The 13,467-nt window shown below is 36.1% G+C and overlaps 1 protein-coding gene across 3 annotated transcripts in view; it reads right to left on the bottom strand.

The window, feature by feature from the left end:
• Positions 1 to 423: 423 nt before the first annotated feature.
• kiz (kizuna centrosomal protein) overlaps positions 424 to 13,467 on the bottom strand; it is a 35,938-nt gene continuing 22,894 nt past the window's right edge. For all 3 annotated transcript variants that reach the window (XM_049463943.1, XM_049463942.1, XM_049463945.1), the window contains 4 exons: positions 10,565 to 10,660; positions 9,819 to 9,873; positions 1,641 to 1,690; positions 424 to 829 (listed from right to left, as the gene is read on the bottom strand). In XM_049463943.1, coding sequence (XP_049319900.1) covers positions 726 to 829; positions 1,641 to 1,690; positions 9,819 to 9,873; positions 10,565 to 10,660 — 305 coding nt within the window. In that variant the 3' untranslated portion in view covers positions 424 to 725. The remainder of the gene's footprint in view (positions 830 to 1,640; positions 1,691 to 9,818; positions 9,874 to 10,564; positions 10,661 to 13,467) is intronic.

Raw genomic sequence — 13,467 nt, 5'->3', positions numbered from 1 at the left:
TTGAACACAATGAAAATATGCTAAGTACTGAATTACTAAAGCATGCTGAATAGAATCATAAGGGCTAAACATTTTCTAGTTTAAATAATTTAAAGTACACGCTTTTATATTTGATCAAAAGTAAGGTCTGCAGGCTAGAGTGCGCTGTCGCGTTAAGCCATCAAATATTGTTCTTTTGCCACTACAAACATAGAGAGCATTTGTTACTATATTGAGATGAGCGCGGCACATTTTGTCTTTGTAAATGGACCACAGGTACTTGAGCGAGTTCAAAGGTATTTCGGCTGCATCCAGAGAGGCCATTGTGCTCCGGCTTTTCAGATGAGTTGACTCACAACATTCCACTCCAACTCTCTGATGCTAAAATGCGTCGAGATGCCTGCAACATCTGAAATGCATAATATTCACCACAGAGCAAAGGAATCACTTTAAAACCCAAGTTTAATCTATTTCAACCAGGCGCAAGTGTTGTTCAGTTAAAGAGACTCAAGCAGGGTTAACACCATCATGCTTCGAAAACTCTCCACATTCTTTGCCCACAATAAAGAGGTCTCCCCTTATTTGTTTTCATCAAACATTAATATTATTTCTCTGTCAAGATTTTTTATTTATTTAGAAAAAAAATTACAGTGCAAGTACATTACAGTGCAATGGCTGACCACTAAAAAACAAACTTGACAGTATGGTGTCTCACTTGAAAAAAAAGACATCGTCTCACCACGCAACTAATTGTAAAAATCATCAAAGTCATCATTACTGGCATTGTGGGATCGAGGACGCAAGGCCAATTCAATTTCAGAGTTGGTGTCATCCGAATCTCCCCAGAACGCTGAGAGAAAAAAAAAAAAACACAATAATCTGTTTATAAACTTATGGATGTATTTTTGCAGTAATCATGCTGTGCCTTATCTATGTTTGCTGATGTAGATCATGAACTCTTATATCTTAGAAAAGTATAAATAAATAAAAAAAAAACAAAAAAAAACATTATCAACCAAATACATCAACTAAATACAAAGGTTTAAAATACAAACTATTTGTATAACCACTTAAATTAGGTGTTTATGTATAATATCTGAATTGAATAACACCCGTTCAATTGGATGTTAAAACATGAATTTATGTTTTTAGTTAAACAATTTTTTTTAGTGCAGCTAAAACAATCTTGACTTGAAATGATATATTTATAAATATATGTGTGTGGATGCTTGTATGTGTGTATTAGACAGTGTGTATGCTTAGTAGACATCAGATATTGGAGTCTATATGATAACTTCACAAATGTGAGGTGTGTAATGCCACACAATTAACACACACAATGGAAAAGAAATTTCTAGAATTTGCGAACATATAGGTCAACACAGCCTGGCTCTCATAAATTATTCCTAAAGGTTGTCATTTTGCTTTACAGGAAATACATTATCAGGTTGTGCTTTGACACTCTCTGCAGTTTTGACTAAATGTGCAATATCCGAAAATGTATTTGCATTTTTCTAAATTTTAATTTAGTATATTGCACAATACAAACTAACTACTATATAATATAATCTTTTAAAATAGTGATTGGCACTGCAAACATATCATAAACATATTTTAACTGTTGTCCAGTTACTTAGTATATACTATATTATATATCTTACCTTTGGACTGAACAGCAGAGTAGGCCTGGGCTTTGCTCTTAGGATCCTTCCTAAAATAAAACAAACCAAAATAAATATACATATTTATCAAAATAAGAGATCAAGGCTCTTTTTACACACAACAAATCATATAGTTCTGATAAAGTTAGAAGTAAATAATGGCATTTTTTTTTTTCAGAAACACGTTAAAAGAAACGTAGCCAAAATATTAGAAACAAGTTATCGCTGTCCTATCAATATAAAACTCGCTAAATACCTTTGTTATATTCTTTTATTTGTTCTATTTTCACACATTTGAAAATGCCAGCTGGCCCTCTGCGTCCACAATTAATTGTAACAAGTGTATTGAATGATTCAAGGAATCAATATTAAAATAAATGTTTTATTTTCCCTAGTTATTATTGGAAAAATAAGTTATGCTTATTATGCTTTTTTTTTTTTTTTTTACAGAAATTGTATATTTCTTATCACAGACAGAGCTGCTGTTCTGAAGATCTCAACAAAACTTTTTTGTTTGTTTTAATTTTTTTTTTTTAGATGCTCAAGCAACCCCAGAGGAGTGGCATCTCCCTGCTCAGACCGTTTTCATTTATTGAACCGAGTGGCCAAATAAACTTCCTTGACTCCTTTTCTAATTGTGCTGAAGGACCCAGTCAAGGCCCTCTTTATTCATAAGTGATCTGAGCGCAGGGTTGCTGGGTTCCCATAGCATCAGTGATATCTCTATGTAAATGAGTGACCCCTGGCAAGCCTTTGATCTGAAGCAATGCATATGCAAGAGGCAGAGCTACTTTTCATACAGGTTTCCTCTTCAATTTACATCAGCACAGAGCCTATTCAGACCCGAACAATGTCGTCTTCGGCTTCATCTTTATCAGCGAGCTCTGCGTTATCTTATATCCATACTGTCTATTCTGTCCTTTTCTTCTTTTTTTATCTGCACTTGTTGTCGTGTGCTAGTAAACCTTCTGCATGGAAAGAAAAGAAAATACTGGTTCTTTTTGGCGATCTGTGCAGGTCAGTACATTTATCTTACACAAATAATTTCAATCAACAGCACTCGTCCTTAGAAATAATACATATAAAGAACTGTCCTTAGTGTAAACCATGGTTGTGTGCAAGACTCTTGTATGGTAAATATATATATATATATATATATATATATATATATATATATATATATATATATATATATATATATATATATATATAATGTGCAGTGTATGTACAGGACTAGATTTGAGCATAATATATAAAATTATTCAGAAAGAAAAATACATACCAAAAAAAATAATAGTGTCACAGTGTCAAGGTTTACACATACAGTTTACCAAAATATAGATTTTTATGGTCAATGGTCCAATGTCATAAATGTGGCACATTATGAGTGTTTATTAAAGACATTCAGGTCATTCTGGTTTTAGCGCCGAACATCTCAGCATGGCCTCTATGATCTAGCGATCTAGCATGCCAAATTATACAAGCAAGACTTTCACAAAATACAGTCTTTCCTGTATGAAAACAGATTGTAAAATAACATTCTATGTGAAAAATTTGGACACGATCTCATTTAATGTCTCAACTCAACTCAACTTTATTTATAGAGCACTTTAAAAAAAACTTTCTGTTTCTGTGGTTTATTTTATATTCTGATCTGTTTAACATTTTTTGTTTACAAAATAATTCCACCTGTTCCTTTTTGCTTTAATGTCTTCAATGTTAAATTAACAATGTAAAAAAATAATAATAAAAAGAAGGAAAACACATTAAATGAGAAGAAGTGTGTCTAAACTTGTGACTGGTACTGTATGTTATATATGTATTAACTTCTAGCATTTATTATGCACTTTAAATACTGATACTATTTGAATTTCTGGTTGAGGCTTAATGGATTTTATTATTATTTATACTTGTACTGTGGAAAGTCAAAGTTTAATCTATCTACAAGCAAAATGCATGACAAGAGGAGAAAATGCGAAGATGCATGAAAACTATAATAAAAAAACAAGGTTATTCAACCAAATATTGATTTTTGAACTTGTTGTTTTCTTTGCATTATTTGAGGTCTGAAAGCTCTGTATCTTTGTTGTTATTTCAGCCGTTTCTAATTTTCTGCAAATAAATGCTGTAAATTATAATATTTTTATTTGGAATTTAGAAGAAATGTTGTCCGTAGTTTATATAATAAAATAACAATGTTCATTTTACTTAAACATATACCTATAAAAAGCTTCAAATTCAAATTCTAAAACAATACCAAAGGCATAAACTATAAATCCTATCCGTTCCGACCCAAACGAAAATCCAAACGCATTTCTGAACATCCACAACAACATTTGGGTTTTTCCGTTTTCTCTATTGCCATAACAAGCAGAATAATAAATCCATAATTCAGGGCGTAAATTGGGCTATTCTTTTATATAACTTGCGTGCCATGGGAACGCTCCATCAGATGCAGCTCTTCAGACAGGGACTGGTCTGATTTCAAGACATGATTACCATAGAGAGCTGTGGATGGCACTGACCCCTCCAGTCTAATATTCCATTTCCATAAACATTTATGCCAGTTCATCTTGCGCTGAGGTTCACTTAATTGAGGCAACGAATCTGAATATGTAAGACTGGACTGGCGACTGTTTGGCTGATTCTCATACACAGAGGTGAATATAATGTGTAAAATGATGCAAATTACCACTTTGACGAAAACCTTTTTTTTTTTTTTTTGCCTCCACTACAGCGCTTGTTTTTTTTCACCCCCCTTTTTTTATTCTCACTGTTGTGCACATTGTTTTGAGCATTTGGGTGTGTTTTTGTAATGTTGGATACAGAGTGCCCCTGTTCATTTTCATGCATGCTGTTCATACATTAATATATGGCATGTGTGGGCTGCTGTTATGAATCTGAACTGGGAATAAAAGACAGCTCGCTGGATTGACTCGGCTTCATGTAAACAGACTGTATTTCATGCTTAGCGTCTGTCTAGTCATTTTCCTAATGCCACCGACGATGCCTCACATGATTAGAGCCGTGTGATTAAACACAATGAAAGGTTATAGGAGAGGACAATGTTTTCTTGCTCTGATATTGTTTCTGAAAAGAATGAAACATGAAGTCTCTGAACTGCGCTCATTACTACCTGTCATTCATTTCACTTCAGTGTTTCTTCTCAGTCAGAGAAGTGCTAAACAAAGAGTGTTAAAACAATTAAATTATGCAAGGAATGCAGGGGAGCACAGACAGCAAAGAAAACAAAGAAAGAACTGACACCTTAAATGACACAGTCTCCTTTAAATCCGCTGCTTGAACTGACACGTGATAAGACATAAAAGAATGTGAATCTCAGCAGAGCAGGTCAAGAATCATTTCAAACTGGCAATCATCTATTATAATGAGTCCCTAATGGTTAAGGACAGTTCTCTTTATTTACCTGGCCTGAAAAAAAATAAAACATGAAAAAAAAAAATCTAAAACCTACCACCCACACAGAAATGCTAATAGCTTATGCACTCTGAAACAATGTTTGTGTAAGGGTGCAAAAATGAGGCAGCGCCGCCATTCTCACCTCCTCCTACACTCATCCCAGCACTGACCTGCAACAGCACTGATTTAGGATTGATTAGGCAGCAGCAGAGCTCTGCAGGGGGGGCTCACAATGAGGTAATGACTGGCAGAAGAGCAGCCCGAGCGCCCTCTATGTGCCAGGGCCTGGAACCTGTGCTCTTCAGCTTAGCAAGCCTAAATATGACTGCTCTCTGCTGGCTGTGCAGAAGAACTGCAGGAGGAGAAGGAGGGTGGGAGGGGTGAGCATGTCTGCTGGCCTAGAGGAGTTCCATCTGGTTAGATCCCCTGTTTAAGCCCTGTGTAGATTCAGGATGATTTATTTACAGGATGTGATGATCATGTACGTATTGTAGTTGCATTTGAAATCTATTTGGATTTAGTTCTATCAGAGGCTGTATTCAATTTTCTTGCACATGTTTTAAGTGATTTTTTAAAAGCTGTTTTTTGCACTAAAAATAAATGCTTTTAAAATATGCTCTGAGGTGCCTAAAACCTTTGCATGCTTTACAGTACAGTATACACACACACACAGTACTGTGCATAAGCTGTAGGAACCTGTGGAAATTAAATAAAGAAAAAATCTTATATGGACAGTAAATTACTGTTTTAGTATAATACTATTATACAATATTAGAATAAACACAAATAATTATATAAAAAAGTACTGATTTTACATCACTAAGTTTATGAAATCATCTTCAAATTCTCCTCATGGGAGACTATTATTAATTACAAATATTATATCGACACTTGGTTTGGTCAATCAGTGTTTAACAACGTTAAGTCAAGCTGGTGAGCTAGTGATGAAATTGAACATATCCACACACCAGATGAAAAGAGAAATCTAAATCTAAACTTTGTTCTTTTGACTAATTAAAAAACAAGAAATTCTTCTTACATTATACTGTATGTTGTTTACTTGTAGATATCTAAATAAATAATATGTATTTTCTAAGGCAAAATCAGATAAATGGTTTTGAGTAATATGCTCAGGTGCTTTACATTATATATATATATATATATATATATATATATATATATATATATATATATATATATATATATACATAGGGAGTGAGGGGTGAGTATATATATATGTGTATATAAAATGAACCCTTGAACGTTTCCACACATTTTATATATGTTAGACCATTATGTATAAGATAGACCAACACAGAGTATAAAGTAACTGTAAAGTGAAAAGTAAATGACACATGGTTTCAGTTTGTTTAAATAAAAAGCTGGAAAGTGTGGCATTGATTTGTAGAACCACATTTCACTAAAACTTCAATTACAATAAGATACATTTAAGTTTTTGTGTGTATGAATACTTTTTCAAGGCACTGTATATATATATATATATATATATATATATATATATATATATATATATATATATATATATATATATATATATATAAATAAGTCGTAACTGCTTTTTATAATTAGGTAAACTATATGTCAGGAACTCATAACCAGTGCAGAACAGGCCTTACCATCCTAAACAGTATAAAAAATAAATAATAAAGCTCATTAGCTGCAATATTATTAAACCTCTTTGTTCTCATTCCAACCCATTTCCCTACATTTTCAGAAATTAAGCCAAATTTTACAAAACTGCAAAATTAAGAATTTTAATCTGATATAATCACAGAAATAGTGAGATTCTAGCCAACATAAAACTGCAATGCATTCTTATGTATTTGATGTTTTTTTTTAAAACAAATTTACTGCCTATATAATAGCTAAACATAAGTGGCTAAATATACAGTATATATGTTCATTACTTTGTAATATATTTGCTTTACCTGTATCTGTTCTAATATGAAAAGGTGTTTATACAAGCAATACAAAAACACATTAAAATGTTGTACTTAAGTATCTAAAACAATTGCAGGATAATGTGTAGTAAACTGCTGTACTATATAAATAATAATACACATATCAATGCCACACAAACATCCCTACAATTTACTTTTGGCATAATTTGACATTGTAAGTTGTCCTTTACACTAAGTTTTATTTTGAATATAACACATGATAAGGAATCTGATCAAACATCCACTAAAGATTTTTTAAATCCATTCAACAAACATCTGTACAAAGTACAGAATAGATATAAAATTGTATTGAGCACAAGATGCATAGTGACCCCCACTGGCTACAACTGATAAATGCTGCCACAGACTGTTCTCTTTTTCTCTCCCTCTTTTTCTCTCCCTCTCTCTCTCTCTGTCTCCGATGCACATTTGCAACACACACACACACACACACACACACACACACACACACTAATTCACAAGAGTCTAGCTGATGGGTTAGGAGGACTATTGTTAGAATGTGATGGGTTTGTGTGATTCGGCATTACCTCCTGCCTCCCCACCTGCAGCCACAGCACTGTCATTGTAGTGCACACCTCAAACTGTTTACACCACAAACTAAAAATACTCTTAAAACCTCCTCCTATCTCCTAGTCTCCACATTTCTCTCTCCATTTACGCTACTGTCCAAATGTCTTGTGGATTTTGCCACAAATAAATAAATAAAAATAAACAACTGAATGAATAGAGAAATAACCAGCCTATGATGTAGCACTCCGAGCACATGCCTACAGTAGAGGAGGACACAATGGCAGCAGGAGAGGAGGAAGCTGTGGCATGCACCCCTAAACAAAGGAGGGGAACAAGTGGTCTTTACATGGAGTGCAGCTGCTTATTCCAACTCTCTCCGTCCAGCATCATGCCTTTCATCCACACTCGAGCACAAAGCGCTGTCGCTTCACATGCCACAATGCTAGCGCAAGATTTAGAATGACCCATCCTTAATAAACTGAGGCTGATCTGTCTGCTTCCACTGTCATTAATAATGCGGGACCCCCTAAAGAAGAAAAAAAGAAAAAAAACACTGTCCTCTATAAAAAGCATCTCACAGCAATATGTAGTGCTGGGAGAGAGCTGGAGGGAGGGGGAATAAGAGGAATATGAAAGACCCCAATTCTCTCCAGTGGCATAATAGTGAAATGAGCACATATAAATGTGTTAAGAGTATCTCTTGCATCTTGTATGGACTGCATGTATTTAATCTGGAAAGCTTATTAAGGGCCAAGTCATTGCTATGCAAAGCAGCGCCCGGCGCTTTTCTCTGCTCCTTTCAGCCGAGTGCAGTGTTTGGCCAATAGGCCTGGCCCCCCGCCTCCCATTGGGCATTCATAACATGCAACATTTGCACAATGTATCTCTCAGAGGCTGCTGAATAGGGAGCCTTAATACTCATGTAAACAACTGCAAACCAATTACTTAATGAATCGGCCCCACACATAATGAGGAACGGCACAAAGGCCCATAAATGCATTTTTTGCACTAAAGCCCCCTGCTTTAAACTCCAATCCCTCAGCTGTAGTCTCGGCTTAACTGCCACATCGTAATTATGGCTAAGACAACAGAGAGGCAGCCATTTGTTTTTTTTTCTTTTTTTATTTTGGGCCCAGCCAGCGTCTTTTGATGTTGCTCATCAGCTCAGTAACAAAATAACAGTAATAAGTGACTGAGAGAGAAAGAGAAGGAAAGAGAGAGAGAGAGACAGAGAGCGAGAGCGAGAGACAGACAGACACGGGAGCACATGTTCTGCCAGTGCTCGAGTGCCGGCCACTTATGGAAGCAATAAAGCGCAAGAAGTGACTACGGTAAGAGGCATTCTTGAACACGGAAAAATGACAGCGTTCGCTAGGAAACATAATAGTGAAAATATCCTTCTCTCTTTAGATTGCAACTCAGTGTTGCGTGATTTAAAACCAAATAAAAAACAAGCATAAACAAAGCACTGTAACCTTATGAAACAAAATAGAAATGGTGGTTTTGAGGTGAAGGGAGGGAGGGGGTGTCTTACTGAACACATTCTGAAAAGTCTTCTGCGGCTAGTGAGTATTGGGGGAGATCTGAAAGCATCTAGCTCTGCGATGGCTCATGTTTATTAATGCAGCCATTCATTGGACAGGCCACGGCATCCATCAGGGAGCGCAGATAGAGTGTGGCCATTATGCCCTTCCCTCGGCTAATAGTGTATGCTAGCCAGAGAGGCGGAGAGAGAGAGAGGGAGAGTGAGAGAGAGAGAGAGAGAGAGAGAAAGAAAGAGAAAACCACAGTGAGATAAGGAGGCAGGTAGTCAAGAGAGAGTGGGCAAGTGCACAAAAAAAAAAAAAAGAAAGACATGGAGGAGGAAGAGGTAGAGCAGGGGCAATAGACTTCTGGCCCTTGTGTCGGCATAGCGCTTGGTAATCACATGAAATCAAAGACGATTACTCCTCATAATGTTTGCCCACCCATTACCTGCCCTAATGCATTCACAGTGAAGAGGCACATCAGCACGGAGAGTGTGTGCCTCTACATTTCTCAGCTGATTGTATGAAGATCTATTGATGTGCAAGCCAAAATATTCTTCTCTTGAACTGTCGGCCATTCAAAGCCCTGATTTGGGAAGGCAATCAAATGCATCATTTTCTGGTGTGGGGACGCTTAGAAAAAAGAAAAGTGGTGAGCTCAGCTGACGGTCATTACACACGGTAGCTTTCATTCTAAAATGACCACATAAATTATTATTATCGGTTGTATAGGTTCTTACCGCACATCCTGAAGGAGCTTCTCACCGCTCTTTGGCTTTTTTGTATCGGAGATACCTTTGAAGGAGAAAGACAAAAAGGTGTTAAGGATATTTAAGTGAATTATACTGGGAATCAAAATTCAGGAGGAGATGTTTGCTCTAAAAAAATATCAGCATTTATAGCAGCGTGAAATATCTAGAAATTAGCTTGTGTTTGGTTTTATTTTATTTTGTGATTTATTTCTTTATCATTTGTGATTACTGATCAGCTACTGTAAATTTAAATAAGTGAAATATTGTAAAAAAAAAACTGTAAAGTCAAATTTATTTCATTATGACTGTTTTTAACTTAATAATTATAATGTTTCTGCAGACAGACAGACAGGTATAGCTGGTGTTGTTGTTTTGTAATGTTTGGCTTAGTTGCTAGATTACAATATTACAATTATATAATACATATGAACATGAGCCTAAAATTTCTATACCAGAAACAACAGAAACATCTCCCAATACCATTTAAAAGACAATGTTTTGATTATTTGGATATTGTATATCACCGATGGCACACAACTGTCTATCTTTAAAATGAAAGACAATGTTAAAATACTTTTTTAAAAACATTTTGAAGCATTTCTTCTGGTCCTTGTATGGATACAAAATTGACAATTTACATAAATTTTGCATATGTTTATTGCATACTGAATACTGCACACGGTCAACCATCCCATCTGCTAACAGCGATGTGCCAGGACCCTAAGCCCAGTTACCTGATGGTTCCAAGTCAGAACTGTCCTCCTCTTGTGTGTTTCTCCACTGTTTCTCTTGTGTGACTGATTGTTTAAGCAGCTGATATGCTTTTGTCTCTGGAAAAAAAGAGAGAACGAGACACACACACAAAATCGGCTGATCAAATATTTGCCCAAGACCTGGGCTTCCAACTTTCCAGAGCCTCCTGTGTTTGATGAACCAACAGGATCCTTTGAGGGCTCTGATGAGCAAAGAGAGGAGGTGGAAAACACAGAGAAGCAGTCCTAAACTATTGATTTAGTCCAGACACACAGGCAGGCAGCCGTCGCTGCGCAACAACAAGTGCTCCATGCTTTTGTGTTGTCTCTACATCTGGCAGGCCTCCATTCAGACAAACTGTCCTTCAGTCACCACAAACTTGCGATGAAAGCAATCAATGATGGTGCATCTTCAATCTGGAAAGTTTCTTTGATCAAAATTTATCACAGAGGAAACATGGAATCAGGCTTTTACTCTCTGAGTCAATTCTGCTGATTGTTCATTTTATACGCTTGTGAGTAAATATTTGCCTGTTTGATGATCAATTCTTCAGTGCATGCACAGTGCAGCATTCAACCAAATTTGGGCTGACTAGAAATTTACTGCAAACGTTTTTCATCATAAGAGCTTTTCAGTCACAGAGTTGTGTGTTCGAGAATTCAATTCTATGTTGTTTGAGTGAATGCTGGGGCCTGCACAGAGCATCCTTTTAAAGCACATACAGTGGCATGCAAAAGTTTGGGCAGTCCTGCACAAAATCACTGTTACAGTTGAAAATCAATGTTAATTGGCATGACGTTAAAAATTTAACTAACGTATAAACATTTTACATTACATTACATTTACATTTACATTACATTTTAAGCAATATTTGTGTATTATTTGATTGAGGCCTTAATTAGCTCATTAGATTTATGGCTTGTTCGGAAGTATAATAAGGAAAGGTCAGATAATGCAAATTCTAAAGCTTTATAAATCCCCCTACTCCTCATACCTTGTCCCTTCAAATCAGCAGCTTAGCACTCTGAAAATAAAATGGTTGAGACCCACAAGGCAGGAGAAGGCTACGAGAAGTTAGCAAAAGGTTTTTAGGTTGACCATTTCCTCAGTTTGGAATGTAATTAAGAAATGGCAGTTAACAGTGGAGGTTAAGATAAGGTCTGAAGGACCAAGAATAATTTTAGAGGCAGCTTAAAAAAGCAAATCAAACCCCCTTCAGGAAGATTTAGCAGACTCTGGAGTTATGGTACATCGAGCTACTGTTTGGGAATACCTAAACAAATTTGGCCTTCATAGAACAACCATAACCACAAATTTAGTGTCAGCAGTTTGCAAAAGAACACTTAAAGAATCTTAGAGACCAATTATATATTTTACTGCAATAAGCAAATGTATGTTTGGAGAAAAAGGGCACAGAATTCCATGAAAAGCAGTCAATTTCATGTATTGCAGCCAAATGGCACAGGGAATATTTCACAGGTAGAGCGCAAAATGGATTCAATAAAATTCCAGCAAATTCTGGAAGCAAACAAAACATAGTTTGTATTACTAGCCCTTACTAAAATAAAAATTGTGTTGTTTTTTTTCATGTAATTCAATGCTTTATTAAAATCTGTGCAGGTTCCTGTCGTAAACTGGTATCTTTTTACATACAAGTCAAACCTCATTTTTGATTGCAAATTATCTATAGGAAGATTAAGACTCTGGAGTAGTGGTGCACTATTCTACTGTACAGTGGCACCAAAGCTATTATTAGATTCACAAATTGTACAGTAGAAAAGTGTTATGAATCACTCCATCTCTAAACCAGAGAACATAAAATCTCTACAAAATCTCTAAAGATAAAGACAATGGATTCTACAGCACGGTAATGACCCTAAACACACGTCAAAAATCTATAACTGGCAACCTCAACTTATATAATTTGCCTTGGCACTTACCCTGACTCACACATCATCAACAATCTGGAGACTGTCTGTCAGCAAGAACAGGAAAAATATACAAAGCTATTTTCAGGCAATAATGATTGACAAAGAAGCTGCTATATTTGTGAATAGAAGGAAATATTGATGTAAAAAAAACTTTTATTTTGTGCCCAAGCTTATGCGCACTACTGCACAATACTAAAGGTATGCAAAAAGTAATAAATAGCTGCATTAGCATTAAGGCTTCAGAAACTAAAATATCCGTGTTTAAAACATCCCATGAGGATCACAAACTGCTTATGGATCATGTATTCAAACTACAAAGCTCAGCTACATGCAAAGAGGACAAAATACAAGGCTATGTGCCCTATTATCTTGATATTCCTAGTGTGGTTGACACATAACTTTCAACACCAGGAAAGCATTTGCATGTCCCATTTTAATGAGTGAGAAATGCAGGCGTTAGTTACATGTAGCACATCTGAAAGCTGCTTTCATGTATGTTACACAGCTTACAAAAACACCATTGTGAACGTATAGCAGAGGACAGAGACATGAAAAAGCCTATATATAGATGGTTCAGGATGTTTGCTATGATAACTGCAAAAGAAACTGCACACTAAGTCCCCACTATCCTGCTGTAAACATCTCCTAAATAGGCTGCACCAGCAGAGGCGTTTTTTGTACTACTGTGGCTTTGATTAGTTGCAGTGAGAAGCCGGACTTCTTTCTGTTGGCCGTGCACTTTGGGGAGGCCAGCAGATGAAAGGCACAGTATGAAATCAGATAGCCAAGTGGAATAATGGACAGTTTTACATTTCTGAGCCTGGTGCTGGGGACTTGCTACCCTGGACTCTTAAAGACATGCCTTCACATCCAGTCTTTTCAAGTCTGTTTCTAGCCGCCATTGTTTAGAAGATAATGAGAACCAATGCCGGACCTCGTGTGGCACCCCCCCA

This window comes from Astyanax mexicanus, chromosome 14 (genome assembly GCF_023375975.1).
Source record: "Astyanax mexicanus isolate ESR-SI-001 chromosome 14, AstMex3_surface, whole genome shotgun sequence".
Lineage (NCBI taxonomy): Eukaryota > Metazoa > Chordata > Actinopteri > Characiformes > Acestrorhamphidae > Astyanax > Astyanax mexicanus.
The sequence above is the reverse complement of the archived record's forward strand: the minus strand, read 5'-3'. Positions and strand labels throughout refer to the sequence as shown.